The 27,908-nt window shown below is 52.1% G+C and overlaps 1 protein-coding gene across 1 annotated transcript in view; it reads right to left on the bottom strand.

Moving 5' to 3' along the window:
• Window positions 1-27,908, bottom strand: part of TSPAN15 (tetraspanin 15) — a 56,996-nt gene that overhangs the window by 7,446 nt on the left and 21,642 nt on the right. Inside the window, exons 2-5 of the mRNA XM_030798317.1 lie at window positions 16,471-16,656; window positions 15,133-15,207; window positions 4,521-4,616; window positions 1,815-1,931 (exon numbers count right to left, since the gene is read on the bottom strand). Coding sequence (XP_030654177.1) covers window positions 1,815-1,931; window positions 4,521-4,616; window positions 15,133-15,207; window positions 16,471-16,656 — 474 coding nt within the window. The remainder of the gene's footprint in view (window positions 1-1,814; window positions 1,932-4,520; window positions 4,617-15,132; window positions 15,208-16,470; window positions 16,657-27,908) is intronic.

The raw sequence follows: 27,908 nt of genomic DNA, 5'->3' as shown, positions 1-27,908 counted from the left end.
GCATCACTGCTCAACTCCCTTCAGTGCCCAATCCCGCTTCTGGCTCCCGCTTCCACAGGTGTTGATCCAATAGCGCCTTCCTGGACAAGATGACCTGTGACCCCTGGATCACTGCATATCAGCCCCTAGCTCTATCCCTGCATCTAGCATGTCCCTCACACCAGCCAGACTGATTCTTGTAAAACCAAGTCAGAGTGCCACTCTTCCATGCAGCCCTGTATGGCCCCTGTCACTCAAGGGTGCCCCTCAGTCCTGCCTGTGGCCTTTGGGGTACCCATGACCTCCCTGACTCCACCTCCTACCATCCTCCCCTGTGCTCCCTCTGCTCCAGCCACTCCATGCATTTCTCAAACGCCCTGGGGTGATTCCCACCTGGGGCCTTTGCACAGCTGTTCTTGCTGCCAGGAATGCCCCTTCCCCAGGCACCTTCCTCACTTTCTTCAGAGCTTCACCCAGATCCCACATTTCTCAGTATCCCAAACTGCAATCCTCCATGCCCTACTTTCTTTTTCTACTTAGCATTTATGACCCTCTATCTTTTACTTATTTTGCCAGTTTTCTCCACTAGGATGTCACCTCCATGCAGGCAGAGACTTTGTTTGCTACACCCCCAGAACCTGGAAATGTGTCTGGCATAGAGTAGGTTCTCAGCCAATATTTGTTGAATGAATGAGTGAATACAAGTTCGGCTTCCACATCTCAGCTTAGGTATTCAGATGCTGCTGCCCTGGGTGATGAGGTTCAGGATCACCCCATGCAGGCCTCTCTGGAAACTCTGCTCCTCCTCAGCACCCCCCTTCCCAGAGAACTACCCTAAAATGGCACCTAACATTTCCAAACAAAGCTTCCCTCCTGGCCCGGCCTTTTTTAGAGCTAGTGCACTTGGCACTGGCTCTCTGACTCATGGGCGAGGCCCCCACCCGCAGCTGCTTGGTTTACAGAATCTGGCAATGGGCACAGAATGGTGGCGATGTCAGGAGAGAAACTTTCCATGACTATCTGGGCCATGAGTAATTACAAAGCTCTCCACTTTGTTCCAATCCTGAAACAGTTTCTGGACACATTTGTCAAACACAAGGACTGATGAAGCCTTTCACTTAAGCGCTGACTACACAAGACATCATCCCAAATGACCAAGGTGACAGAGCCGAGAGGATTGTGCTGGGGAGAGGAAGAGGCTGGCATTTACGTCACCAGACCCCCTTCCAAGCACTCTGCTGCTGCTGATCACCAGGACCTCAAGGCCAAAGACCAGTGGAGATGCCCAAGGTGCAGGTCCTGCCTACCTCCACTAACGCTGCAGAGCCGGCTACCCCCGCTAAGCTCCCCTGGCCTGGGCACCTCTCCCTCCTGCCCTCACCTGGCCTGCACAGTTCTCCAGGTGTAGCTCAGGCAACAGCTGCTTGCACTTCATCCCAGCCCTGCCAACCTTGGGCAAGACACCCAGCCTTTGGGTGCCTCAATTTCCTTATCTGTAAAGTGGGTAAAATAACAGTACGTGCTTCACAGAGTTGTCGTGAATACTAAATGAGTAAATACCACCAAAGTGCCCAGAGCAGGCCCGCACAAGGTAGGTGCTCAATAGATGTTAACCAACACCACTAAGAAAGACATGGCTTCCCTACCCCTGACCCCCAGAAGCTCCACTTTCAGGAGCCCTTGAGAATCAGGAAAGTCTCCGCTCTGCCACCAACTCCTACTTCCCTGCCATCCACCCACACCACCCATCTTCAAGTTGGGAAGAGAGACAAGAGAAGAGTTGTACCATCTGGGGTCCCCGACAGCCTCCCAGCCCCAACAGGAGCAGTGTCTACCGTGTTTCTGATGCAGCAGGTGTAGGGCACCCCACAGGCCAGGGGTCCAGGGGCACTGCAGTCATGGTACTGGTTCTTGCTCCAATCTCGATAGTCCTCTCCGCCACAGCACTTGAACTGAGGGAAGCAAGCAGGAAAGAGGAGCTGCCGTCATTGCCCAGGCCCTGCTTAGATGACAGGAAGGGGCCCTGTCAGGAGACGGACGCAGTTTATTATGTGGGTCACCCTGGGGAAGGGAGAGGCTGTACACTTTCAAGTCAGAGCTGTCAAAGGGTGGCATGGCTGCCTAGAGGGTAGTGAACCCCCTGTCACTGGAGAGGTATGGAAGCCAAGGCTGGGCTGCCTCTTGGTGGGATATCAGGGTAGTGACTAGACACTGGGAGGAAAGGTCCTTCCTTGACAACTGGCCTCCACCTTCTTCATCTTCGTGTCCCCAAATGCAGGTGCTAGGCTGGAAAAGATGGCCCTTAAAGTCCCAGAGACCAAGCATGATTCTGTGAAAGTCCCTGCACCTCAACCGACCTTTGCACCCGCCCTAGGAGCCACCCCGTCCAGCTCAGCTGGCCCTGCCCTTAGCAAGGAGAGCACCCGCACCTCACAACCTGCCTGGAGCTCTCCCTTTAGCCGAGCCCCTCCCTGCCTCCCCTCCCTGCTCCTGTAGGAAGTAGTTGGTAACCCTCCTGATGGCTGGTATGTGCCTGGCATTGTCCTGGGCACTGGAGAGACAGGGTGAGCAAAAGCAACGCGGCCCCTGCTCAGGTGGAACACATTCCAGTGGAGAGACAGAGAGTAAGCACTGGATGGAAAGGTGCTGTGCACCTCGGAAATGGAGAAATAGGGGAAGAGTGGGGAGGGGCAGTTCTAGGTTGGCAGGTCATGAAAGGGCTCTTTGTAGAGAGGATATTTCATCTGAAACATGGAAACAGAAAGAAGCTAGCCGACTCATGCAAAGGCCCCACGCAGAAACAAGCTTGTATTTCAGCAGCAGGTGCAGAGGCCAGCAAGCCTGGAACAGAGAGGGTGCAGAGCATGAGGCTGAGAGGGCGGCACAGGCTGGACCGTGCAAAGCTTTGCCAGCCAACTGAAGCAGGGAGCTGGGACTGGAGGGCTCAACCAGGGCTGCAGTACACGTCCTGGTAGCCAGACACCTTTCAGAGTCCCCACAGTGCCCCTTAAGCCATCAGGTTTTGGGACCTGCAACTGTCTTTCTGCAATGTAGTTCAAAGGGCATTTGCTTTGCAATGGAACAGAACCAAGGTCAAATCCTCAGACCACCATTCCCTGCTGTGCAACCTCAGGCAAGTTGGTCAGCCTCTCTGAGCCTCAGATGGTTGTCTGTAAAGCAAGAATAAGGATGGCAGCTCTGCACAGCTGAGCTGTGATTACATAGAGTGCCATGCATGAAGCACTCAGCACTGGACCTGGCACCAAGCAAGTGCCAATTCAGCATTAATCACCTCCTACCTCTACCCTAGGAGAAATGAAATCCCCAAGCCAGCTAAAGGCTGGTTCCAATAAAAACATCTCACTCCACCCAGAGCAGAAGTCAGCTCTCCCAGCCCAAGCTGGCAGGCACATCCCCGGCAGAAAAAGGCCTTCCAGAGGCTGCACCTGTTGTGACTGAAGAGAAAGTCTGGGCCAAGGGAGCGGCCACAGCAAGTGGCCCTGCATGTGGGGAGAGGCTAGTCCCCACTGAGAGCTGGCACAGGGGTCCAGGCCAGCTGAGGCCACCAAGATTATGTCCCAGGAAGTGCTGTCCCGGCTGAGTGGGCCTGCAGCCCTCACTCTGCTTGTCCTCACCCCGGAGAACATACCAATGATCCCCGCAGCTGGCACTGTGGTCTCACCCTGTGCCTGGCACTGTTCTAAGCACGTCTCCTGAATTAAGTCAAGGTAATCCTCATGACAACGCCCCAAGAGCTTCCTGTCATTATTCCCCTTATGCAGGTGAGGAAGCTGAGGCTCAGGACCAAGTGAAGTTGATGTACAAAAGCCACCCAGGACAGCAGCTGGCCCTACCACTGCCATTATTATTATTATTATTATTATTATTATTATATTATTATTATTATATTGCGCCAACAGATTTAGGTGGACCTAGAGGGAAGAGATGGTGTCCCAAAAGGAACAGGATCATCATCACATTCAAGGAAGTGTCATGGAAGTAAGAGAGGCGTCTGGTTCACTGTCCCGTATTTGGGGGAAACTGAAATCAGCGAAGAACTTTCTCCCGATCAGGGCTGTCTTTAACTTGACAAGGAGTGAGTTGTCACTGAAGAGACTTGGCAGAGGGGGCTTCAGATTGGGGGAGGTTTCTCCCCTTGAGATTGCTCACACCTCAAGGAAGGAGGATCCTTGCTCATTGGAGGGTGGTGCCCTGGGACCCTGCAAGGTTGCTTGTAGCGACACCTGACTTTGTTTTATTTGGGGGTAGGGGGCAGGAAGCCAGTCTAACTGGAGAGGGGCAGAAGGGTGTGAAGGTTTTGGGCCAGGAATGTGGGCAGAGGACCGGCTGAGAAGGTTGGGCCCTGGCTTCCCCATCCTTGGTGGGCCATCCATGCTCACTCTTGCCTCCCAACCTGGCCAGCCACCTGCTTTGGGAATCTATAAGCCACCTGGCCCCTCACCCCATCTTCTTGAGCAGGGGCCTGAATGGGGGGCTAAGGGCACGGGAGGCGCATCTGTACCCCAAAGCGCCTGGCTCACCTTTTTCTGAACAAAGTCCATGATGTTTTTGAAGTCCAGATCGTCATAGTAGTTCTCAATTCCTCTTCGAATGTTGTCGTTCAGGAAGTCAATGGTCTATTCAAAAGGAGAAATTACAAAGGCAAAGAACCACACACTCCCAGAGTCCAACCCAAGGTTTCCCGGAAGCTTGGATGGGTGGAGAATGCCTTGTGCCGATGCAGCTCGCGCCCGGCCAGCATGGAGCCCCCTCCACTCCCCACCCTGGACACCCGTGACCTCCCTGCCCACACATCCTCCCCGTGCCTCCAGTGTTCATCTGATGCCTGAGTGCCTGTGCTGTGTCCCAGCAGGAGTAATTCACTCCACTCCCTTTACAGACCAGACAGCCCAGGCCCTGGGAGGCTGGGGCTGTGCTTGGGGGGACACAGCTCTGATGCCGCCATGCCTGAGCTGAGACCTAGCTGTCCTGGTTCCAGGCCCAGTGCTCTTTCTACCGCCCAGGGATGGGCCCACGCTGGAATCTTCCCTTTGCCCTCCAGAGCCCCTCTCCACACTCCTCCACCATCCAGCCTCTTGTTTTACAGATGAGGAGATCGAGACTTGGGGAGTGAGTGAGGTCACAGAGTACGCTGGGTGGGGTCTTGCCAGGACTGGAATTCAGGTCTCCTGACCTCCCTCATGGGCTCCTCTCTTCATCACTGCAGTGCTCGGTCCCCCTCGGCTGGGGCTGGGACAATCCCTGCCGGGAGGATCATGGCAGGCCGCCCTCTCCCAGTCACGCTGCGATTTCTGGATCAACAGCCTGGCTGTTGTGCTGAGACCCAGGAGCACAAAGGGCCCCACAGTGGGAAGGGGCGGGGGCAGGAGCGTGGGCAGCCCAGCTCACTGTAACAATCGCAGCTTTCAGAGCACGGAGGTCGAGTATCAGCAGAGACTGGGGACAAAGGGGGCATTCTCGGCTCCGGTGCCGGACTGAAGAGCCAGACAATTCCCGGGGGTGGCACCACAGCGTACGCTGGGACAACAGGATCCTGGTTCCAGGCCCCATCATGACTTACTTCTCCTCTGTGGGCCTCAGCTTCCCAACTGTGAACCAAACCCGTAGTCCTATCTTTAAGGTAACTTCGAGCTCTGAGGATCAAAAACCAAGTCTCAGAGGGGCTGTCAAGCCTCATAATCAAGGACACCTCCCTACAGCCACCCAGGCCTCCGCTACTTCTTTTAACTTCTGAGCCTCTGTTTGCTCACCTGCAGAATCAGGAGGAAAACACTCTCTGCCTCATAGGGATGTTGTGAGATTTAAATGAACAAAAGCCGTGAAGGTGTTTAGCAGGACACCAGGTACATCGTAGGTCCTGGTGTTATTATTCAAGATTTTTGTCTGTTTTTCAAGGAGACAAATACTCTATGGTACTACTTCACACCCACATGTCATTGGTGGAAAACAAATCCCCTGGGAAACCGAGGCCCCCAACTCTTGTTCAAAAAACTGACTGCAATGGAGGCAGTGTCTGAGGCAGGAGTCTTGGCCAACTCCCCTCTCCCAAACACCCTGCAGCCCAGAGAGCAATGTGGCTAGTCCGAGGTCGCCCAGCTCGCCACTGGCAGAGAGACGCTGGGACCAGGGTGTCAAACTCCCAGCCTGACACACTTTAAGGTGCTAAGAAACCAAGGTTCAGGTTTGGGGCCATCTCCCAAAATCATCTCCAGGATCAGGAAAAGAGGAACAAAGACTGCAGCACCTACCTCCTCCCTGAACCTCGCTCTGCTCAAAGCCAAGGTAAAGAAGGAGATGGAGGCCTGCACGGTGGTTCACGCACTTTGGGAGGCCGAGGTGGGCAGATCACCTGAGGTCAGGAGTTCGAGACCAGCCTGACCAATATGATGAAACCCTGTCTCCACTGAAAATACAAAAATTAGCGGGGCAGCCAGGCGCAGCGGTTCACGCCTGTAATCCCAGCACTTTGGGAGGCCAAGGCAGGCGGATCACAAGTTCAGGAGATCGAGACCATCCTGGTTAACTCAGTGAAACCCTGTCTCTACTAAAAATACAAAAAAATTATCCAGGCGTGGCAGCATGCACCTGTAGTTCCAGCTACTCGGGAGGCTGAGGCAGGAGAATGGCGTGAACCCGGGAGGCGGAGCTTGCAGTGAGCCGAGATCGCACCACTGCACTCCAGCCTAGGCGACAGAGCGAGACTCCGTCTCAAAAAAAATTAGCGGGGCATGGTGGCATGCACCTGTAGTCCCAGCTACTCGGGAGGCTGAGGCAGGAGAATTGCTTGAACCTGGGAGGCAGAGGTTGCAGTGAGCTGAGATGGCACCACTGCACTCCAGCCTGGGCGACAGAGCAAGACTCAAAAAAAAAAAAAAGGAGATGGGCTCGGGGAACCTGGCCTTTGTGGCCAGAAGGAAAGTCCTCTGCTGATGATAAACAGCAGCTCTGGAGCAGGCCTGGGATTGCAGAAGACTGGAGTTAGCCCCAAGAGAAGAGAGGAGATGCAGGCTCCTGTGAGCAGCTGTCAACTCACCAGCCCATGGCCCTTCGCAGACCTGGCACTGGCCCCCAGGGCAGAAGTTGGGTGGGGGCATTGCCTTCCAGCCCAGCAGCCCGGGCAGAACAAGGACTCTCCTGGCCCCAGGCCCACCTCCCAGAGGCCCCCAGGTCAAGAAGCTTTTCCATCCTTGGGTGCCTGCTCCTCTGGGTGATGAAGGGACAGGCCAGCTGGCTGGGGTGTGGTTGGGGGTGCCTAAAAAACAGGATAGCAGGGTGGGGCCAGTCTGCCACCCAGGGTGGGGCAGGGGAATGAGCTTACAGCATTGAATAACACGCTTGGCTGAGCTATGTACTCATGGGGTGCCGCCAGGGTCAGGGCCTTGCCTAAGGCCACACATGGGGAGGTTCCTCCCGGGTGGCTTCCCCCTACTCTCAAGGCACCACAGACACAGTCCTGGCCCACCATGTCCCTCTGCACCAACCCAGGCCCACTGGCCCACTTACAGCACCCCCACTGACCACTGTGCTGTTTGGACTCTCCCAGGGCTGCCAACAGGGTGGGATGAAGGTGGGAAGCCCAGGGCAGGAAGGAGAGGAAGTGGCAGAGTAGAGGCTGCTCTGTGGCTGTGGGGAAAGGCTCTGCCTCTCTGGTGAGCAGCCCCAGCCTGCCTCCCCAAACCATCCCGCCTCCTGGGCACTTTCCAAGGTTCGGGCTTCGAGAGGGGCCTGGAAAAATTCAGCCTTCCATCTGGTAAGCTGAGCCCAGTTGTTGGGGGAAGGGGGGCCCCGCAGGAGCAACAGATGTCCCTGGGCTTCATGGATAGCAGCTGCCCCTAACCTCCATCAGGGAGCTCTTTGAGGCATGCTGGTTCTTGCAAGTGTGCATCACTTGTATGTGTGTGCACGTGTGTATGTGTACCAGGGAGATGAGGAGGACACTGAGATGGTTCCTGTGCTGTGAGGGGCGATGGTCGGGGGGAGGTGTGTGTGTGAGAAGATCCTATGAGGCAAGCTGGCTGTACAGTTTAACTGTAAAGTGCTATGCCGACGTTGACAGCACTGGTAATGTTCCGAGAGACCAGGGGAGCCACTCAGAGGACAGGGAAGAGAGAATTCTAGCTTCCTCTGCCATTCCCAGATGCCCAACATACCCAGTGCCACCGCCCCCACCCCATTCCCCTCCAAACCAGGCCATGCCAGCAGGGGCAGCTCCAGTGAGGACTAGAAAACCAGGCTAAATTAAGCAAAGAGTAAGCAAACATCAAAAGCCACAAGGTTTGAAAGCATGTTGTTTAAAGCACCAGAGAAAGCTGTGAAGAACTACCCTTTCTAGCTTTGTCTTTTAAATCTACTTTTTATCTGAAGCCTCCACATCACCCCTCTCTCAGGGTTTTTAAATGAATGAGGAACTGAAGGGGGTGAGGCATGTGGCGGCAGCTCCTCCAGCACGGAGGACAGAGGGGTAGGAAAAGGAGTGGAAGGGGCGGCCGCTAAAGCCTCCTACCAGGCCAGCTGCCTGCACAGGACCAAGACCCCCTCTGGGGAAGGAGTGGCCCGGGGCTCCCTCGGGCTGCCTCTGGCTAACACCACTTCCATGTCAGCCTGAGACCTGAGGCTGGGAAGGCCCTGCTGCCGGCCTAGTGCGGGCCTAGCCCTCAAACTTGGAGGAGGAGCTGGTCATGGTGGTCCCTGCCTATAATCCCAGTACTTTGGGATGCCAAGGCAGGAGGATTACTTGAGTCCAGGAGTTTGAGACCAACCTGGGCAACATGGCGAGACCTCATCTACACAAACACACACACACACACACACACACAATTATCCAGGCATGGTGGCATGCACCTGTAGTCCCAACTACTCAGGAGACTAAGGCGGAAGGATTGCTTGAGCCTAGGAGCTGAGGATGCAATGAGTTGTGATTGCACCACTGCACTCCAGCCTCGGTGACAGAGCAAGACTGTCTCAAAAACATAACAAAAACTTGGAGGAGAGGTGCTTGGCCCAGGATTTTCTTCCTTCATTTGCGCCTGGAGCCAAGCCATCATCTCAGCCTTTCCCCAGTCCCTCTAGAACAGGGACTCATCCTCATTGCCCCCGGAACCTAGCCTCTGCTCCAGTCCCAATAGAAGCCCAATGTGACGATCAGGAATGGAAGAGAACCCAGGTGACCACAAGAAAAGAGAATGCGGGAAGGGGCGTGTGGAGTGAGCATCTGCCAGACCCTTCCTCAGACCTGGCCGGGGTCACATGTTCATCTCCATGGTGGGAGAGGGTTATGTTTCAGTGTCCTTGGGACTGGGGGCTCCAGCCTCACTCCCCGACGGCTGTCCACAGTGGAGCACACCCGTGGGGTGTGGCCAGACCAGCGAGGAGCACTCTCTACTTCTGGAAGGCCGACAGCTCTGCTGTAGGTGGGAAGGATACACGGCTGGCCCTCCACATCCACGGGTTCCGTACCCGCAGATTCAAACAACAGTGGATGGAAAATATTTGGGAAAAGGAACAATAAAAAATAACACAACGGTAAAAAATAATACAAATCAAAGAACAATACAGCATAAACAACTATCTACACAGCATTTACAATGTATTAGGTATCTGGTTTTTTTGTTTTGTTTTGTTTTGTTTGAGACGGAATCTCACTCTGTCACCCAGGCTGGATGGAGTGCAGTAGCGCAATCATGGCTCACCGCAGCCTCCGCCTCCTGGGTTGAAGCAATTCTCCTGCCTCAGCCTCCCTAGTAGCTGGGATTACAGGTACCCACCACCACGCCTAGCTACTTTTTGTATTTTTACTAGAGACAGGGTTTCACTATGTTGGCCAGAGTGGTCTCGAACTCCTGACCTCAAATGATCCACCTGCCTTGGCCTCCCAAAGTGCTGGGATTACAGGCATGAGCCACCATGCCTGGCTCTGTATTAGGTATTTTCAAGTAATCTAGGAGTGATTTACAGGAGGATGTGTGTAGGTTATATTCGGGTACTACACCATTTTATGTAAAGGACTGCAGCATGCGTGGATTCGGGTATCCTTTGGTAGGGGGCATGTTATGGAACCAATCCCCCTCGGACACCAAGGGAAAACTGTGTATATTCAGGTGTTGGCCGAGACAGCCATGGTGCTGCCTACTTTCTCCTGCCTCTGACCTCAAGGTTGTGCCCAGAGCCAGCTTGTGCCAGTGCCATGATAAAATAGGCAGACTGGTGCTCCCCACTGTTCCCTGACCACAGTGTCAGGTAGGACCACAATGTCCACTGATCCTACCCTGGTGGTAGAGAGAGGAGGCCTGGGATGGGGGTATAGACACACCCGCCACTACCCAGACCCTCCAGGTGTCCATGCTCAGCTGCACCTGGCTGGGAGCATGAGGAGCTGCCCACCTCTGACACCTGACACCCTCATGAGAAGCCCCAGAACAAGCTGGGACAAAAGCAGTTGTCAAGAGGGTTGAGACCCACACAACTAGAGAAGTCACTCAGGTCCTCCTCCAGCCCCTGGCTGGGGTCAGGGTGTCATATTTCTCCTGCTCCTAAGGCCTGCTCTGTGCCCAGCTCCCCAGTGCATGGCCACTTGCCCCTCTATGAGTGGAGAAGCGGCTCCAGTCCAACTGTCAGGCCATGCCTAGCAGCAGAAATCTTGCCTGGGGTCAGAGCCTGGGGGAGTTTCCTCCTTATATCTGGGAGTCTGTTTAGCTTTCAATGCCTGGCTGTGGCCGTGGTCTGTGCACCTCGCTGAGAACCCAACATGTAATCCTTAGCCTAATTGTTGCAGGAAGTCAGGGACCCCGAATGGAGGGACCAGCTGCAGCCGTGGCAGAGGAACATAAATTGTGAAGATTTCATGGACATTTACCAGTTCCCAAATAATACTTTCATAATTTCTTACACCTGTCTTACTTTAATCTCTTAATCCTGTTATCTTCGTAAGCTGAGGATGTATGTCACCTTAGGGCCACTATGATAATTGTGTTAACTGTACAAATTGATTGTAAAACATGTGTGTTTGAACAATATGAAATCAGTGCACCTTGAAAAAGAACAGAATAACAGCGATTTTCAGGGAACAAGGGAAGACAACCATAAGGTCTGACTGCCTGCGGGGTCGGGCAAAAAAAGCCATATTTTTCTTCTTGCAGACAGCCTATAAACGGACGTGCAAGTAGGGAAGATATCGCTAAATTCTTTTCCTAGCAAGGAATATTGATATTAATACTCTGGGAAAAGAATTGCATTCCTAGGAGGAGGTCTATAAACGGCCGCTCTGGGAGTGTCTGTCTTATGCGGTTGAGATAAGGACTGAAATACGCCCTGGTCTCCTGCAGTACCCTCAGGCTTACTAGGATTGGGAAACTCCACCCTGGTAAATTTGAGGTCAGACTGGTTCTCTGCTCTCGAACCCTGTTTTCTGTTGTTTAAGATGTTTGTCAAGACAACACGTGCACCGCTGAACATAGACCCTTATCAGTAATTCTGCTTTTGCCCTTTGCCTTGTGATCTTTGCTTTTGCCCTTTGCCTTGTGACCTTTGTTGGACCCTTATCAGGAGTTTCTGATTTTGCCCTTAGAAGCATGTGATCTTTGTTCTCCTTTTTGCCCTTTGAAGCATGTGATCTTTGTGACCTACTCCCTGTTCTTGCACCCCTTCCCCTTTTGAAATCCTTAATAAAACTTGCTGGCTTTAAGGATCAGGTGGGCATCACAGTCCTACCGATAATGTGATGTCACCCCTGGTGGCCCAACTGTAAAATTCTCTCTTTGTACTCTTTCTCTTTATTTCTCAGCTGGCCGACGCTTATGGAAAATAGAAAGAACCTATGGTGAAATATTGGGGGTGGGTTCCACCAATACCTAATGACTTGTTCTGATTTGTCATAAGTAGATACTTAAGAGTTAACAGGGCCCATGGCACTGGAGACTGAACTTGTTACAATGTGGCTCAGAGAAATCCTCTTGATTAGAGAAAAATGAAATTGGGAAATCACCTCCTCCTGGAAGCTGACCTTGATTGCTCCTCACCTTTTTCTCCATCATACAATGCCCTTCCTACCATCATCAACAGCCAGGCCACTCCTCCCCCATCCCCACCACTGGCCTGACTCCTGTTTTACAAAATCATATCACATTAGAGTTGGAAGGGATATTATTTTTCTTTTTGTGATATTTTCCCCTTGATTATAAAAAAAAATTGAGAGCTAGGGAAAAATATAAAGGGGAGGAGAAAAATCACCCTAGTCTCATTCCTCAGAGGAAATATGAATTCATATGCTGATATTTCCATTCCTTTAAGTCTTTTTCTAGACCTTTTTTTTTCATTGTAGAGATCTTACTGCATTTATAATTTTGTATCTCATTTTTTAAGTTTTCAAGATGACAAATCATGGCCTGAGCCTCCAAACAGCAGAGAGGTGTCAGTGAGGACCCTTCCTGGGCTGCATACCAAGGCCCTCCCCATGAGGGGACACCACCCAAGGGGAAGGAGCACCCTTCACAGACTACAGCATCTGCAGGGTCTGGGGATGACGGGAAACTGTCAGGCCTGAACTCAGGCCCATGGAAACCCAAGCTGTGAGCACCGAAGGGCCCTTGGACGTTCCGCCAGCCAAAGCCTTCATCTCAGCCCAGCTCCATCACTTGAAAGAGGGAGGTGATATTCTGTTGACCTACAGGGCACTGGAAAATGACAAATCAGATGGCCTTTGCAGCAGTGCACTAGAAACCAGAACCGCTGCCCATCTTTGGAGGATGGTTTATGAAGGCCATGGATGCTGCTGACCACAAACTGGACCTGGGCTCCAGCCAAGAAAGTGCTAACTCTGGAAAGCTGCAGGCCGGCCGGGAGCTCTGCTGGCTGCACAGAGAGGCAGCCCCATGAGCAAATGGAATAAAGATCTCTCCTCTCACAGCTGCTGAAAAGTGAACCAGCATCCTGGATCTGCCAGCTCAGAGGAGAGGCTCTGACAAATAGAAAAAAGGGACGGGGAGGGGCAGGTAGCAAGACAGGACTGGAAAGCATTCCTGAGGCGCCTCTGCCTTGCTGTGTGCTCTTGGGGGAATTCTTAACTTCTGTGTGCCTCCATGACTCCATTGATAGGATGCCACTTGCCCCTGTATGAGTGGAGAAGCCACTTCAGTCTGACTGTCAAGCCGTGCCTAGCGGCAGAAACCTTGCCCAGGGTCACGGGCTGGTGGAGATTCCTCCTTATATCCAGGAGTCTGTTTAGTTGGCCACAAACTGGACCTGGGCTCCAGCCAGGAAAGCACTAACCCGTAGCCCCTGGAAAGCCGCAGGCTGGCCAGGAGCTCTGCTGGCTGCACAGAGAGGCAGCCCCATGGGCAAATGGAATAAAGATCTCTCCCCTCAAGGCTGCTGGAAAGTGAACCAGCATGCTAGATCTGCCAGCTCAGAAGAGAGGCTCTGATAAGCAGAAAAGAGGCAAAGGGAGGGGCAGGTAGAAAAGAGGAAAAGGGAGAAGCAGCCTCATGGGCAAATGGAATAAAGCCCCTTTCCTGGGGCTCATAAAACAGGAAGGCCCCTGGATTCCAGGTGTGTAGACTTGCCTGTGGTTAGGTCCCACTGCAGGAGGCCCCAGCAGAACTGGTGTGGTCCCTGCTCCCACCTGGGCTGGAATCATAGGCACTCCCATGAACATTTTCACAGGGCCAGACCCTGGGCCATCTGAGAGGTTTGCACAACCCAGGGTGTGGGACAGCACCTGCTGCCTTAAGAGCAACTGCTGACATGAAAGATAATTTGGCTGGGCACAGGGGTGCATGACTGTAGTCCCAGCTACTTGGGAGGCTAAGGCCGGAGGATCACTTGAGCCCAGGGGTTCGAGGCAGCAGTGAGCTATGATTGCACCACTGCTCCAGCCTGGGTGGCAGAGTGAGACCCTGTCTCAAAAAAATAAACAATTTTTTTTTTTTAAAAAAAGATAACTTGGCTCACAGCCCTGACGCATGTCCTAGCAGCAACTGTCCAGATGCACCAGGACCAAGCTGTCTGGGGTAGGGAGGGGTGCAGGCCAGGCAGTGGACACAGAGAATGGGGCTTCTGCAAACATGCCCTGCTCCTCAAGCCCCACCTATAGCAGCAATGCAGGATGAGGACAAAGGAAGAAGATTATGGGAGGGAAGACGGAGCCCTGGGTTGGAGTCAGCCCTGCTCCACCACCAGCTTCTTGTGGGGCCTTAACCACTATGTGCCAGAACCATGCCCAGTCCTTCACAGGCATTCTCTCATCAGATCTGTGAGCTAGGTGTCCCCTAATAATCCAAGAGGCCAAGTAACTCGCCCAAGGTGGCACAGCTAGTATGAGGTGCATACATCCTGCTTGAAGGAGCTGGAGCCAGGAGCCGTGAGAACCTTTCTGGCTCTAAGGGGTCCGGATTCTGCAAACCCTGCCAGGGCCAGGATGCCAGGCATCAACCTGCCCCTCTCCTCACTCCTCTAGCCGGCATAACAGCCTCTGATGGTACTGCCTCCAAAACATACACCAAATCGCTTTTTTGGCCCAGGCCCACCGCCTCCACCTCGGTACAAGCCACTTACCCCATTCCCAGGATGACCCTCACAGCCTCCCAGCTGGGCCCCTGTGTACACCCTCAACTCTTCACTGTCCATTCCCCAACTCAGCAGCCACGGTATAATATAAACTGGGTCACATCGCTTCCCACATAAGACTCTCCAAAGGCTCCTGCCACCTCTAGAAAAAACTCCAAGCTCCTAACTCATGGCCTACAAGGACCTCTGTGACCTACTTCGCCAGCCCTTTCGACTTCACCTTCCACCCCTCTCCACCCCACCCACCCTCAGCCATGTGGCCTCCATGCTGTTTTGCTCACATGCTAAGCTCATTTCTGCTCAGCTTCCCTCTGCTGGGACCTCACTCGGCTGGCTCCTTTTACCATTTCAGCACGGTCTTCCCATCTCCTCCCCAGGCACTCTCATGTCAGCCTGGTTCATTTTCTTAGTCGCTGCTTTACTTGTTCAGTGCCTGTCATTCTCTTTCAGCAGAATGAAAGCTCCATGGGGGTTATCTGCCCTGCTCACTGATGCACCCCCAGTTAACAGCCCAAGGCACACAGAGTGGGTGCTCTGTACACACATGGCCGATACACAAATCCACAGGCCCACCTGGTTCCGGAAGGTCAAGGCCACCACGCCACCAATAAGCTCCATGATGAGGCAGATCCCAAGGATGTACATGAACTGGAAAACAGAATTCAGAGACTCACCTGGAGAGGAGCAGAGGGCGTGTGTGGGGTATAGGAGATGCACCATCTGCTCCAAGAGCAAGCACAAGGAGAAGCATCCCTCGGGGAGCTCCTACCAGCTCCCAGGCCTCTGCCCCTTCCTCCTGTGAGAACGTGGTTGTGGACAGGCAGGCCCCAGGAAAACCTGTCTCTGGAGCCAGAGGGCAGGAAGAGTGACTCAGCTGTCCCAGCCAGATGGTTACCTCCATTTGTCTTGGGGGTCTGTGTAGAAGAGCATGCCCTTCCCCCACCACCATAAGGAGAACTGGGCGTCACTGCCACTGAGCCAGAGGGGCTGGGCCGGGCTTAACGGGCAGGCTGGGGCAGTATTTCCAGCTCCCCACAAAGAGCCCTCAGATGTGACTTCCCAGATCCCCCAGAGTGGGTGAGGGGGATAGCTGAAGCATAGAGGATATGCACCCCAACCTCTGCCCTTTACTAGAGAGCAGGCATTACCCAAACTGATTTCAGCAACTTCCAGCCTCATGTAGCACCCAAACCTGGTTTACAGCGGATCGTAGGGGCTTCCCATATGAGGGGAGACAATGAGGTCAAGAGACACACAAGTGCAGAGTGAATGGGTCTGCCTACTCACTACCCCCAGCTTTGGGGAGTCATCCCTCACCCCACAATAATGGGATGTAGGTAGGATTGACTCCCCATGCCCCATCTCCGAATGGGCACATGGCCCAAGCCAGGCCCACCAGAGTCCTGGGACTTTGGCCAGAGCTAGTAGGAAAGATTCCCTGAGATCTAGAACCATAAGGACTCTGCTGGCCTGAGGCTGGCAGTGACCACTGCAAAAGGAGCAGCCCCGGCTGGGAGGGGCTGGGGAGATTGCCCAACCCTGCCCAGTGGCGCCATCTAAACCCTGGACCCAGTGTGGGTTTGCTGGTTGCATGAGCTAATGACTCACCACCACCTCCTTTTTTTGTCTTTGCTTGCTCTCACTTGAGTGTGGTTTTTCCTACTCGCAACTGAGCGTCCAGATGAACACAGAGTTTAAGTAAGAACAGTATTCAAATCAACTTTTACAGGCAGGAGGGGAGGTGGCCTGGGCATTCTTGGGCCAGTGTGGTCAGATGGGCTGATCTAAGGAGCTCTCTAAAGGAGGCGGTTTGAGGCAGGGACAAAAGAAACTGAGCTGCCCAAGGGCACAGGGGCAGGCACCCCAGCTCTCCTGGGGAGTCCCGGCTGAGGGGTGGTGTGGTCTACTCACTGCTTGGAGAAGGTACAGGTTGTCACGGAGGGACGCCAGCACACCAATGAAGGAGACCATGAACATGACGACGCCCAGGAGGATGAGGATGATGGCTGGAGCCAGGAAGGCACTTTCAAGGGTTTTATATTTCTGCCGCTCAACCTCTGCATAGATGCCCACAGACAGGACCAGGGCCCCGATCAGCTGCAGCAAGAAAACAGAGGGTGAGAGAGAGACTGAGGTCACTTGATTTTCTAAAGCAAACAGTCATCTGGGGCTGTGGTACCTGCTGTGGGGGAGGCTTGCCCCAGGTTACAGCACAGAAAGGGCCCTGTTAGCGGCTGAACTGTGTTTCCCCAAATTTTCTCTATTGAAATCCTAACCCCCAGTACCTCGAAATGTGACTATATTTGGAGACAGGGCCCTTAAAGAACTAATTAAAGTTAAAATGAGGTCACTAAGGTGGCCCTAATCCAATATGACTGGTGTCCTTATAAGGGGAAGAGATTATGACACAGACACGCACAGAGGGAAGACTGTGTGAACATGCAGGGAGAAGGCAGCGTCTACAAGCCAGAGACAAGCCTCGGAAGAAATCAACCCTGCAGGCTGGGTGCAGTGGCTCACACCTGTAATCCCAGCACTTTGGGAGGCCAAGGCGGGCAGATCACGAGGTCAGGAGATCAAGATCATCATGGCTAACATGGTGAAACCCCGTCTCTACTAAAAATACAAAAAATTAGCCGGGCGTAAGGTGGCGGGCACCTGTAGTCCCAGCTATTCAGGGGGCTGAGGCAGGAGAATGGCGTGAACCCAGGAGGTAGAGCTTGCAGTGAGCTGAGATTGTGCCACTGCACTCCAGCCTGGGTGACAGAGCGAGACTCAGTCTCAAAAAAAAAAAACAACCCTGCCACCTTGATCTTGGACTTCTAACCTCCAGAACTGTGAGAAAATAAATGTCTGTTGTTTAAGCCATTCAGTCTGGTACTTGATGTTATGGCAGCCCTAGCAGACTAATACAGACCCTATCTGGAGATGCCACTTTAGAGGAGAGTATAGATGGGTTAGGGGAAATGCCACTGGCTGGAGGGTCAGAGAACATGGGTTTGAGCCCCAGCTCTGCTACTTGCTAACCCTGGGCCTTGGACAGGCATTTGACCATGTGAGTCTGTGTTCTCATCTGAAAGACAGGCAGGAAGACATTCATTTCCGCACTGATCACACCACGGCTTTTGCGAGAGAATGAATGTGGAAACACTACAAACCTGGAAGTGCGAGGCCGCCATGACGCGTATTAAACAGGCAGGTCACCCTGTGCTCAGGGCAACAGACATTTCACATAGTACCATAACACGGAATTTACTTTCAGGATGACCACAGAGAAGGCCAAAGGTTGGAGCAGGAAGAATTTTGAGGGAATTCGCAAGTAGAATCCCTCACTCTCAATTTTTCTAACAGTGGACATGCTGTTACAGAACACCCTATAACTTTCCACCAGGAGAACCCAGGCTTCTTGATGCTTGTCAACTGCCATGTGTGCTCACCCCAGGGCCTTTGCACAGGCAGTTCCAACTGCCTGGAATGCTCTTCCCCTGACTCACTCACGGCTTACTCCCTCATCTCCTTCTCTTCTTTGCTCAGTTGCCACCTGCAAAGGGAGGCCCTTCAGGGCCACTTTATTTACAGATGGGAAGTTCCTCCCCGTGAAACTCCTAATCTCTTTTCTCTTTTTTATTTTCTCCTTTGCACTTACCAGTATTTAACATACTACATTATTTCTGGTTGGGTTTTTTTTTTTTTTTTTTTTTTTGAATTTGTCTTCCTCACTAGAACATAAGCTCCAGGAAGGATTTTTCAATTGCTTCGGGCATCCCCAGCACCCACACATTCTGACACTGAGGAAGTAGAATCAGCATTTATGATCAACATCTGCTGAATGAACAAGACCTGGGCCTTCCAACAGACCCTCTGAGTTCAAATCAGGCACTGTCTACCCAGTCCCCTGCCTGTCCAAGGATTCTGACTTTCTGGGCCTCATGTTCTGGAGGGCAGGGACAAGTCATCAGATAACTGGACTTCTCCACTAAGCTGAAGGCAACATCGGAGAGTAAGTGGAAGACATGGTGCTGTCAGCTAGGGTCCAAGGAAAGGAAGGGATGATACAGACAGATGTTGGCAGGAGGTGACATGAGCATAGCCACCCCAGTGTCACCATGCAGAACACCGAGGAGGCCGCCCCTCCAGCCACTCACAGGGCTGCCTGAGCCTTAAACTGACTTCGTGGGTCTCCTTACTGATCATCATGTCCTTAAGTAGATGCCCGTGACCTCCTTCTAAAGAGAGCTAAGTCCTGAGTAAAGGGAAGTGGCTGCTTCCTCCTAAGCTTTGATGCTTGACGGGGATGCCAAAAGTCAAACAAGCAGACAGAGCTTACGCAGAAACACGGGATAACAAAGGATTACCAGGAAACCATCTCACTTGGATCCAGTACTCTGCTGTGTTTCAAGGCTAAGTGCCATTCCCCTTGGTTTGAAAATTAATCCAGGATTAGTGAGACCCTTCCCCCCAGTCTAGAAGGATGCCTTTCCAACACACAGGCCAGCAGCGACTCAAGACACTGACAAGCTCAGCCACCAGCCACTTACTAACAAGTTGGCCTTAGAAGGCAGGACACACATACACACATACTCACCCTCTACAGGAAAATGGAGACCATGAAAAATATCTACTTTTTGGTAGAGAAAGATAAACCAGAGACTACCTGGACAGTCACAGTCATGCTCCAAAACCCAGAACATGGAGAAATCACTGTTTGAGGGCAGCCGAAGTGCCCCAGGTCCTCGGAGAGCAATGGTGAGCAGCCTTTAAAAAGCCAAGTCCAGGCTGGGCGCAGGGGCTCACTCCTGTAATCCCAGCACTTTAGGAGGCTGAGGTGGGCAGATCACTTGAGGTCAAGAGTTCGAGAGCAGCCTGGCCACCATGGCGAAACCCAATCTCTACTAAAAATACAAAAATGAGCCGGGCTTGGTGGTACATGCCTGTAATCCCAGCTACTTGGGAGGCTGAGGCAGGAGAATCGCCTGAACCAGGGAGGCGGAGGTTGCAGTGAGCCGAGATCGTACCACTGCACTCTAGCCTGGGTGACAGAGCAAGACTCCGTCTCGAAAAAGAAGAAGAAAAGAAAAGAAAAGAAAAAAAAGGCCAAGTCCCCCTCCTCAGTGACTCCATCTATGAGGAATCACTCACTAAACTCTAAACGTGGACAAATAAAACAGCCCTGAGGCTCATCCACCTCAAAGCAGAGAATCATGGTTAAATAAGAACCCCATAGAGCATGGAAGTTTTCAGAGCCCAGGCATGGAGTGAATAAAATATTCAGGGACTTGGGTACTTGAAGGTAGCAGAGGTAGGGTTTTTCTTCCATTTTGATGAAAAGCGTAATTCTCACCCTGTCATGGAACCAACACGACTATTGTATCTTAACATTTTCAGAACTGGCCCGATATACTTTTGAAAGTTCTATGTTCCCTGTTGTAAAAAAAAAAAGTCCTTCTTCTTCCCTGGTGGGATGGGGACAGCTGACATCCTTCCCTATTCCCCTGCCCCCAGCCTGTTCCCATTACTCCTTCCTGCCTGAGACTGTGCTTCTGAGTTAAGGTAGTGTGCTTTGGAAACCATCCCCCAAACACCAGAGCTGCCAATGGCCCCAATGCTGAGCAGAACTGACCCCAGCCCTCTCCATAAAGGCAGTCAGTGGCTTCTTCTATTTTTACAAGCTCCCCAGAGCCCTGGGACCCACTCCAGAACACCCTTGCTGGCAGAAAACAAAACTGCCCTTGCTCTGATCTCACTCTCTACTGTTATAAAGCATTGCCATTTCCTTGCTAGTTAGCCTTGAGACATTTCCAGACCATAAACCCCATGGGAAAAGCTCCCAAAGCAAATGTAAACCAAGAACTCCCTCGAGCCATCCTAGGCCCTATTTCTCCTGGTCTAGCAGAAGGAGCTGCCATCCCAACCCTCCCAGCAGCCTGGCAGGCAACTCCCAGGCAGCTCCCCATACAGCACAGGCCTCTCTGGCCTCCCCATTCAAGTGCTCCCAAGAGCAGTGGGCATGGGGAGAGACCGGCATAAACCTTCCCAGGAACTTCAAAATTTCCAAATGATATTTACATCTCTGATGACATCAGTTTATCCATCTGAGGATAAAATTATCTGTCAATGCCAGCATGCAATCCCATCCGCTCCACTCTGCTAATTATAGCCTTTCACTAGGCAGCCGGCCACTCAGCTCTAGCACAGGAAGCAAATGGCCCATCTGTCAAGCAGGACGGCCTCAGCTAAACAGGGCTGGGGGTGGGGGGGCACACGGCCATGCCCATTTGGGGGCAAAGAGGGAAAGTGCGTGCTGCTGGCAGCCCACAGCCAAGCCCAAAAGCCCAGGCTTTGTGAACCACGTGGCGTCTTCAACAGGCTGCAGAGGAGCCCTGTGGCCCAGCATGAACCAGGCCTGAAGGTCCCCTGCATCCCCCATCCTGGAACCCTGCTTCCTCCTGTGCAGGGAGAGGCCCAGTTCCAGGCAGCCGCCGGGAAGCAGGAGACTCTGTGAGGCATTCCAGCACCTGTGCCCCCTGAAGGAAGCAACTGGTCACTCGTCCCGGCTGGCTCACCACAGCTGGGGCAAATCTGCACTTAACGAGGACCTGCAAGGCCCATTTTCACCCCCAAAAGGCAAATACTAGGCTCTGTTGTGTTCCAGGCCCTGTATTACGCTCTATAGGCTCACAAGGGGCCAGAAGACTATTGAGAAGGGAGAGTAAGAGAGGCTGGAACTGATGGTCCAATGGATGGAATTTAGGGAGCTCTCAAACTGGAGATGGAGAAAAATCCACATCTTTACTTTTGTTTACCTCTAACTGAAATATCCCTTCCATGTGGGATGTGCACAACAAACTGAAGTAGTATTAACAACACCTGCAATTTCGTCACCAGTAGAAATCACTTTACAATTATTCTGAATATCTTAAAATGTCATTTACATTCCTCATTACTTCAAAATTATGATAGTATTAGACTCACTGCTAGATCCTGTGATTGAATGTACTGATAAAGTTGCACATTATTACATCAAAAATTTGGTTGTATAAAATGTTAATAATTGTATCCTACTATAACTGCTTTCTTTTGTAACCGTGTGTATTTCATTTTATGCATTTAAATATCTTGTTCTGAAAAAGGATCGATCCACGGGCTTCCCCAGAGAACCAAAGGGTCCCTGGCACAAAAAAAGAACCCCTGGTCTACAGGAAGCAAATATCATTCCTGCCATGGAGAGCTCAAGAGGGCTCTAGGAATTTGAACAAAAGTGACAGGGAAGAGGGAGAGCGCAGAACATCAGGATGAGCCCCCTGCCAGAGCCCGCAGTTCCTGGAAGGCCCCGAGAACCACTTCATTCCACAACCGTCTCATGGAGCATTCGAGGTCCAGGGCTCCGTGTTGGACCAAAACAAAGCGCTTTTCAGACTTTCTAGCTTGAAAGGGGGTGGGGAAGAGCTAAACTCCAAGGCTTGAGAGAGGTTTTGAATAAAATAGGACTAGCAGGGCCCCCTCCTCCTGCCCAGAGAAACCCTGCACCTCCCTTCCCGAGGCCCTCTGTCCCGAGGCCCATCCTGCCTGGCCCTGGGCCAAGCCCACCCTGCAGACAGCCACCTGCTCTGCACAATGCTGCCCCAGCTTCTCCTGTCCCAGAGCAGGGTGCTGGCGGGAGCAGCAGAGGCAACAGAGGAGGCAGGAGTTCTGGGCCTCCATGGGTGAGCTCAGTACCCTTGGCTGCGTCACTTCCCGTTTGTGGGCCTCATTTTTCACCTGTAAAACAGTAAAGCCTGTTGGCTCTTATAGTGATTATGCTGTGCCACTATCCTGTCAGGGGTCATACCTGCATCATCTCATCTCCCTTAATCAACATACCCCCTCAAACATCCAAGGAACAACTAATCTCGTTTCACAGACTAGGCTCAAAGAGACTAAGCAGCACAGAACCCATGAGAGAGTCAGGATTCACAACCAAAACTCATCTGCCTGGCCAGCCACTAAGGCTACCAGACGGGCCTTTTGTGAAGAACTGGGGGGAAAGGGGTGTGAAACATCTTTGCAAAATACAAAGCCGACAGTAGAGCAGCAGTGCTAAGATAACTTCCTAGATGATGTCAACACCTAGTGTGGTATCCACGAGCCACGTGTGGCTAACAAGCTCTTGAAACGGGGCCCTGGTGCCTGAGGAACTGAACCTTCCATGTTATTTTGCTTTAAGTTAAACTCGACCACAGGTAGCTGGTGGCCACATTTTGGATAGCACAAGTCTAGAGCGTCTCTCGCAGGTGCTGTCCCTCACCACTCCTACAAGGTTCCTTTCTGAAGGTAGAGCCCATCCTTATGAAAAAGGTGGCTGGGTACGGTGGCTCATGTCTGTAATCCCAGCACTTTGGGAGGCCAAGGCAGGAGGATCACAAGGTCAGGAGTTCAAGACCAGCCTGCCCAATATGGTGAAACCCCATCTCTACTAAATATACAAAAATTGGCTGGGCGTGGTGGCGCACACCTGTAGTCCCAGCTACTCGGGAGGCTGAGGCAGGAGAATCGCTTGAACCTGGGAGGCGGAGGTTGCAGTGAGCCAAGATTGTGCCACTGTACTCCAGCCTGGCGACAGAGTAAGACTCTGTCTCAAAGAAAAAGAAAAAGGCACATGCTTCAACCCTCCTGCCACAAGCTAGGGAAGGCTCAGCAAGTGTTCACCAACTTACTCGGGAGAAAACAGTATTCTCTCCCACATCCCCAGGGCAGCTGGGTTCCTGCTGTCCTGCTCCCCTTTCCTGTAAGGAAAGCAAAACAGACCAAGGATAGGAGGTCCTGGCAGTGCCCCCAATCCAAACTGCTATAGGGCCCATTCTGTCTCCCCTAGGGAGCACCAGCTCCACCTCCAGGACCACCAGGCGGTACTCTAAGCTCTGGGGACACTGAACCTCCATCCCACTGACCTGGCCCTACTTATGCTTGAGGAACAGGGCTCCCCCACAACCCCGAATCAAAGCCAGCTCTTGAGAAAGCAGCAGAGGCTGCCTCCCGCTGCCAGCAAAGGCGCATTCACTTGTCTTTGTCACTAATACTTTGCTGTCAACCCTACCTTGACTCTGGACAGGACTTCCTCCTTTATAAAAACTGGACATCAAGTACAGAGAACCTGGTGAATTGTAATCCTCGGTCCCTGACATTCTCTGACACAGTCTGCTTTTGTTACTTTTGTTTTTTTTTTTTTTTTGAGACCCTTTGAGACAGGGTCTCACTCTGTCATCCAGGCTGGAGTGCAGTGGCGTGATCATAGCTGACTGCAGCCTCCATCTCCTGAGCTCAAGCGATCCTCCCATCTCAGCCTCCCAAAGTGCTGGGATTACAGGTGTGAACCACCATGCCCAATTTTGTTACTTTTGGTAACGTCACAGCACATTGATCAAACCAGTCCTTCTGTCCCCACTGATCTGCTATGACCCCACTGTCATACTCTAAGATTCTACATATGCCTGGGGCTGTTTCTGCCTATCTTTTCCATTGGTCATTCTGTCTGTCCCTAAACAAACCTCCTTATTGTAATGACTTCAGTTTTACAGCACATCTTGCCATCTGGTAGGCCAAGCCTCTTCTTCCTGTCTTCTTCAGAAGTGTCCTAGATATTCTTAGATCTCGAATCTTCCATACACATTTTAGAATCAGCTTCTCAAGTCTCGGGAGGAAATCAAATGAACTGGACATTGATTGGAACCACAATGAATCTATAGATCCATTTGGGGAGAAATGGCATTTCTACTCTGGCAGGTCTTTCTGTTCCTAAGTGGAATAAATAATAAATATTTATTATTTGTAAATTATCCCTTTATTAATATTATTAAATAAATAATCCCTTAATTTATGTCTTCTTTAAAGAATTATGGCTTCTTTAACAACAGTTCTCATTGCCTCCCTCAAGCTTTCCATGGTGTCTGAGTAGAGCTGGAGAAAGACATCTAATGGCTTGGGTTCATCAGTTCAAAGGTGACAAACATGGCCTTTGGAAAACAAACCTCTCTAGGAAGCAAAGTGGGCACACCAGTCTGTTTTGCTACCCCTCCTGTTGGCAATAGTTGCAGAAACTTGATTTAAGACTCCCACAGGCACACAGCACATTCCAGGCTGTGAAGGAGCTAGGCTGGGAGTTTTGCAAACCCCAGTTATACAATCCAGCCAGGGCAGAGAGTGGAATTTCTAATCAAGAACAACCACAAATGAAGCACAAGGTGGGAGTGGGGATGGCATGCCCTGAGCTGTTTTGGGGAAGAGTTTGGGGACAGGCAGGTAGAAGCGGTAGAACAAATAACTGACCAAGGCATTCTGAGACAAGATGCAGAGCAATTACTTCCTCCTGGGGAAACCAGAGAAGGACTCTGAAGGGTGCACGGAGTTTGACTTCATGCAACTGGACCCTCCCTGAGCAAAGGGACTGGCCTAATATATCTGCTGGAAGAATAAATCTGAGAAATGGTTTATGGCTTCAGACGCCTGTAAGCCCAAAGAAGGAACTCTGTGATGATCCCAGTCTGGAACAGAGCCTTCCAAGGCTTAAGGATAAGAATGACTCATGGTTAATCGGAGAACCACAGAAACAGCCATGGGAAGGACAGTCGAGAGCGACTTCATCTCCACCCAACACCCTCGTCCCCTTGCTTTTCTTTCTCCCTCATTCTCCAGACCTCTCTGTCTCTCTCTCCCCACCTTCCATGTGTCTGAACCAAGAGAGTCACGGGCCTGCGTCCTAGGGCTGTGTCCCCAGCGTACATGGGTAATGGTGTCTGGTGATTTTCTTCCCAGATCTCAGCCCTGGGTGGACCTCCGGCCAGGCCCCCCCAGACCCAGCTGACTCAGTAGCCAGAGGTCAATCAGAGCAGAAGACAGTGCTCCCGGATGCACCCTGGACGTCTGGCCCTGGCGGTGAGACAGGAAGTCCCCAGCTCAGGCCACTGCCGGCAGCATCCTCTGTCTGGGGTTGGAGCTCTAGCTGAGGGGTAGGAATGGGGAATGGAGACCGGAATTCTGGGTATGGGCTTACGGAGCCCAGGAATGAAGAGCTGGGTGGGGTGGGCTGGAGTGGGGCTTGCTTCCTCCCAGGGTAACCGCTCAGGGGTATATTCCTGTGTCAAAGCACTGCTGGTCACCCCTCCTCCTCCTTCCTCTGGCCAGGACTGTGTCCCTCTGCAGCCCACAGCACCCAATCAGCTAAGCCTCCACCACTCATAACTGTAGGCCGCCACCAGCAGGAGTGAGTAAGATGGCCCAGGTCTTCCTTCTCTCAGGCCCTTTGAAAGGAGACACGGGCTCACAGAGATGACAGGAGGCCTTTGTCCTATACAACAGCCTCCAGTCCAAGGTCCTGGCAGCCTTTCGGAGCCCATCCTGTCTGGGAACTGGTTCATGCATCCCCTCTTCCTCCACTGGCCTAGGGTCTTCCCTAGAAACTGCCTGAGACTTATCCTCATGGGGCCCAAAGTGAGGGCAAGAGGAGTTCCAAGGAAGGGGTATGGGAGTGCCCTGTGGTCTCACTCTCCCGACCCCTCTGGGCTGCTGAGAGGAGAAGCCACCATGAGGGAGAGCCATCTGAAAAGGAGCAGGCGGTGGGGAGAGCAGGCAGGGGGAGGAGGGTGGGCAGAAATGAAGGGAACTCCGACAGCAGGAGCCGAGGATGTGAGGCTCATTCAGAACTGCCGGCTCCCAGGAGACACCTGGCTGAATCGGGCATATATAAACTATCTCTACACAACTTGGGCAATGTTAAGGCTTATTATTATTTCATGTATCTTGTTTTTAATGTTAGATGTAGTTTTCTATATAAAAAAGAAATACATCAAATTGCTTTCTATGTGTGGCCTTTGGTTTATTCTTTCCCCCTTTGCATGGAATCCCACATCTGAACTGTACCCTTTGCCCCTGAACTATGGCTAGAAGGCAGAGGAGGCAATCAGATCTCAAGTGTCTGGAATGTGCAGGGCCTTAATGAAGATCTCATGTCTCCAAAGAGGACAAAGGGGAAAGGGAAGGAGCACTGGGCGACCGGCCACATGGGCACCCTAGGCTCCAATCCCAGCTCTGCTACCAACTCTTTGTGACCTTGGGCAAGTCCCTTACCTTTTCTGAGCCTCAGTTTCCCAGTTGGCATGACAACCCCAAGGGTTGCTCTACTGCTCCAGGAGTCCATGGAAATTCCCCTCAAATCCTGGCACATCAGCAGACTGTGGGCGGCCCGCCTCCTCCTCTCGCCCCACACACTGCTCTGACTCCGCCCCCACGGGCTGCCCTCTGCTCTCCCACCCCCAGCCCAAGCATGTCACATTTCTGCAACGGTACAACCCTAAAGCGGACAGCAATGCCTTCCCTCCCCAGCCTTGATGAAGGCACACACCTCCAGCACTGCCTCCCATAGCAGCCTTGGAAAGGAGACAGTTTCCTGGAAATAATAAAGCCAAAAGGGGCTCATACCCATCCTCCAAGCTCAGCTCAAAGTCCTCCTCCCATCGCTTGAGCCCAGGAGATCAAGGCGGTAGCGAGCCATGATCGTGCCACTGCACTCCAGCCTGGGTGACAGTGCAATATCCTGTCTAAAAACAATGACAACAAAATGCCCTCCTCCCCTGGGAAGTCTTCTTGGATCACCCCAGCTATAGGGATATCTCTCCACTTCTGAATATCCACTTCTGAATGGGAAGCCCTTGCTGGTAGTGATATTGATAGTATTAACTACGCCCTTTGGACAGGGAATTCCAGGTATCTCTTATGGACAGCATTCAGGCCATGGTGGCTAGATCCAGCAACACACATACAACTTTGCCCTCAACAACTTCACAGTCTGCACGTACTATGCAAATGCGTTAGGATGTCCCAGAAGTTCACAGAAGTTTGTTGACTTGGTTACTAGACCACACTCTCCTCGTGGAAGCCAGACAGAAAGTGGTTAGGGCCCAAGCCAGTTCACAATGGCCAAAGAAACCACAATATTCTGAAGCCAGATGCCATGCAAAAGCTCCTGGCACTAGACAGGCGCTCAGTAAATGTTACTTCTTCCCCAGTAACCATGTAGCGCTGTTGTAATGCTGACATTTCAAAACCCAAGTCAGAAGCCAGAAACCATTTCCCCTTCAGACCCTCTTTGGTCCAGGGTTAATTCCAGGGAGGGAGAACTCCCTATTCTGAATTCCAAGGCAGTACTTGCTGATTCCACATACATTAAGTACCTCTTATGTACCAGACATTGGGAATAAGCACATAAGATGAGTTCCTGTCCTCAAGGAGCTCTGTCTGATGAGAGACATACCAGCACACCAACACATGTGGGAATCAGCAAAACCCTGGGGTAGATGTGATCAAGTGTGCAAAGGCGC

The sequence above is a fragment of the Nomascus leucogenys genome, chromosome 18 (genome assembly GCF_006542625.1).
Source record: "Nomascus leucogenys isolate Asia chromosome 18, Asia_NLE_v1, whole genome shotgun sequence".
Taxonomy (NCBI): Eukaryota; Metazoa; Chordata; class Mammalia; order Primates; family Hylobatidae; genus Nomascus; species Nomascus leucogenys.
This window is presented reverse-complemented; position numbering and strand designations above follow the sequence as displayed.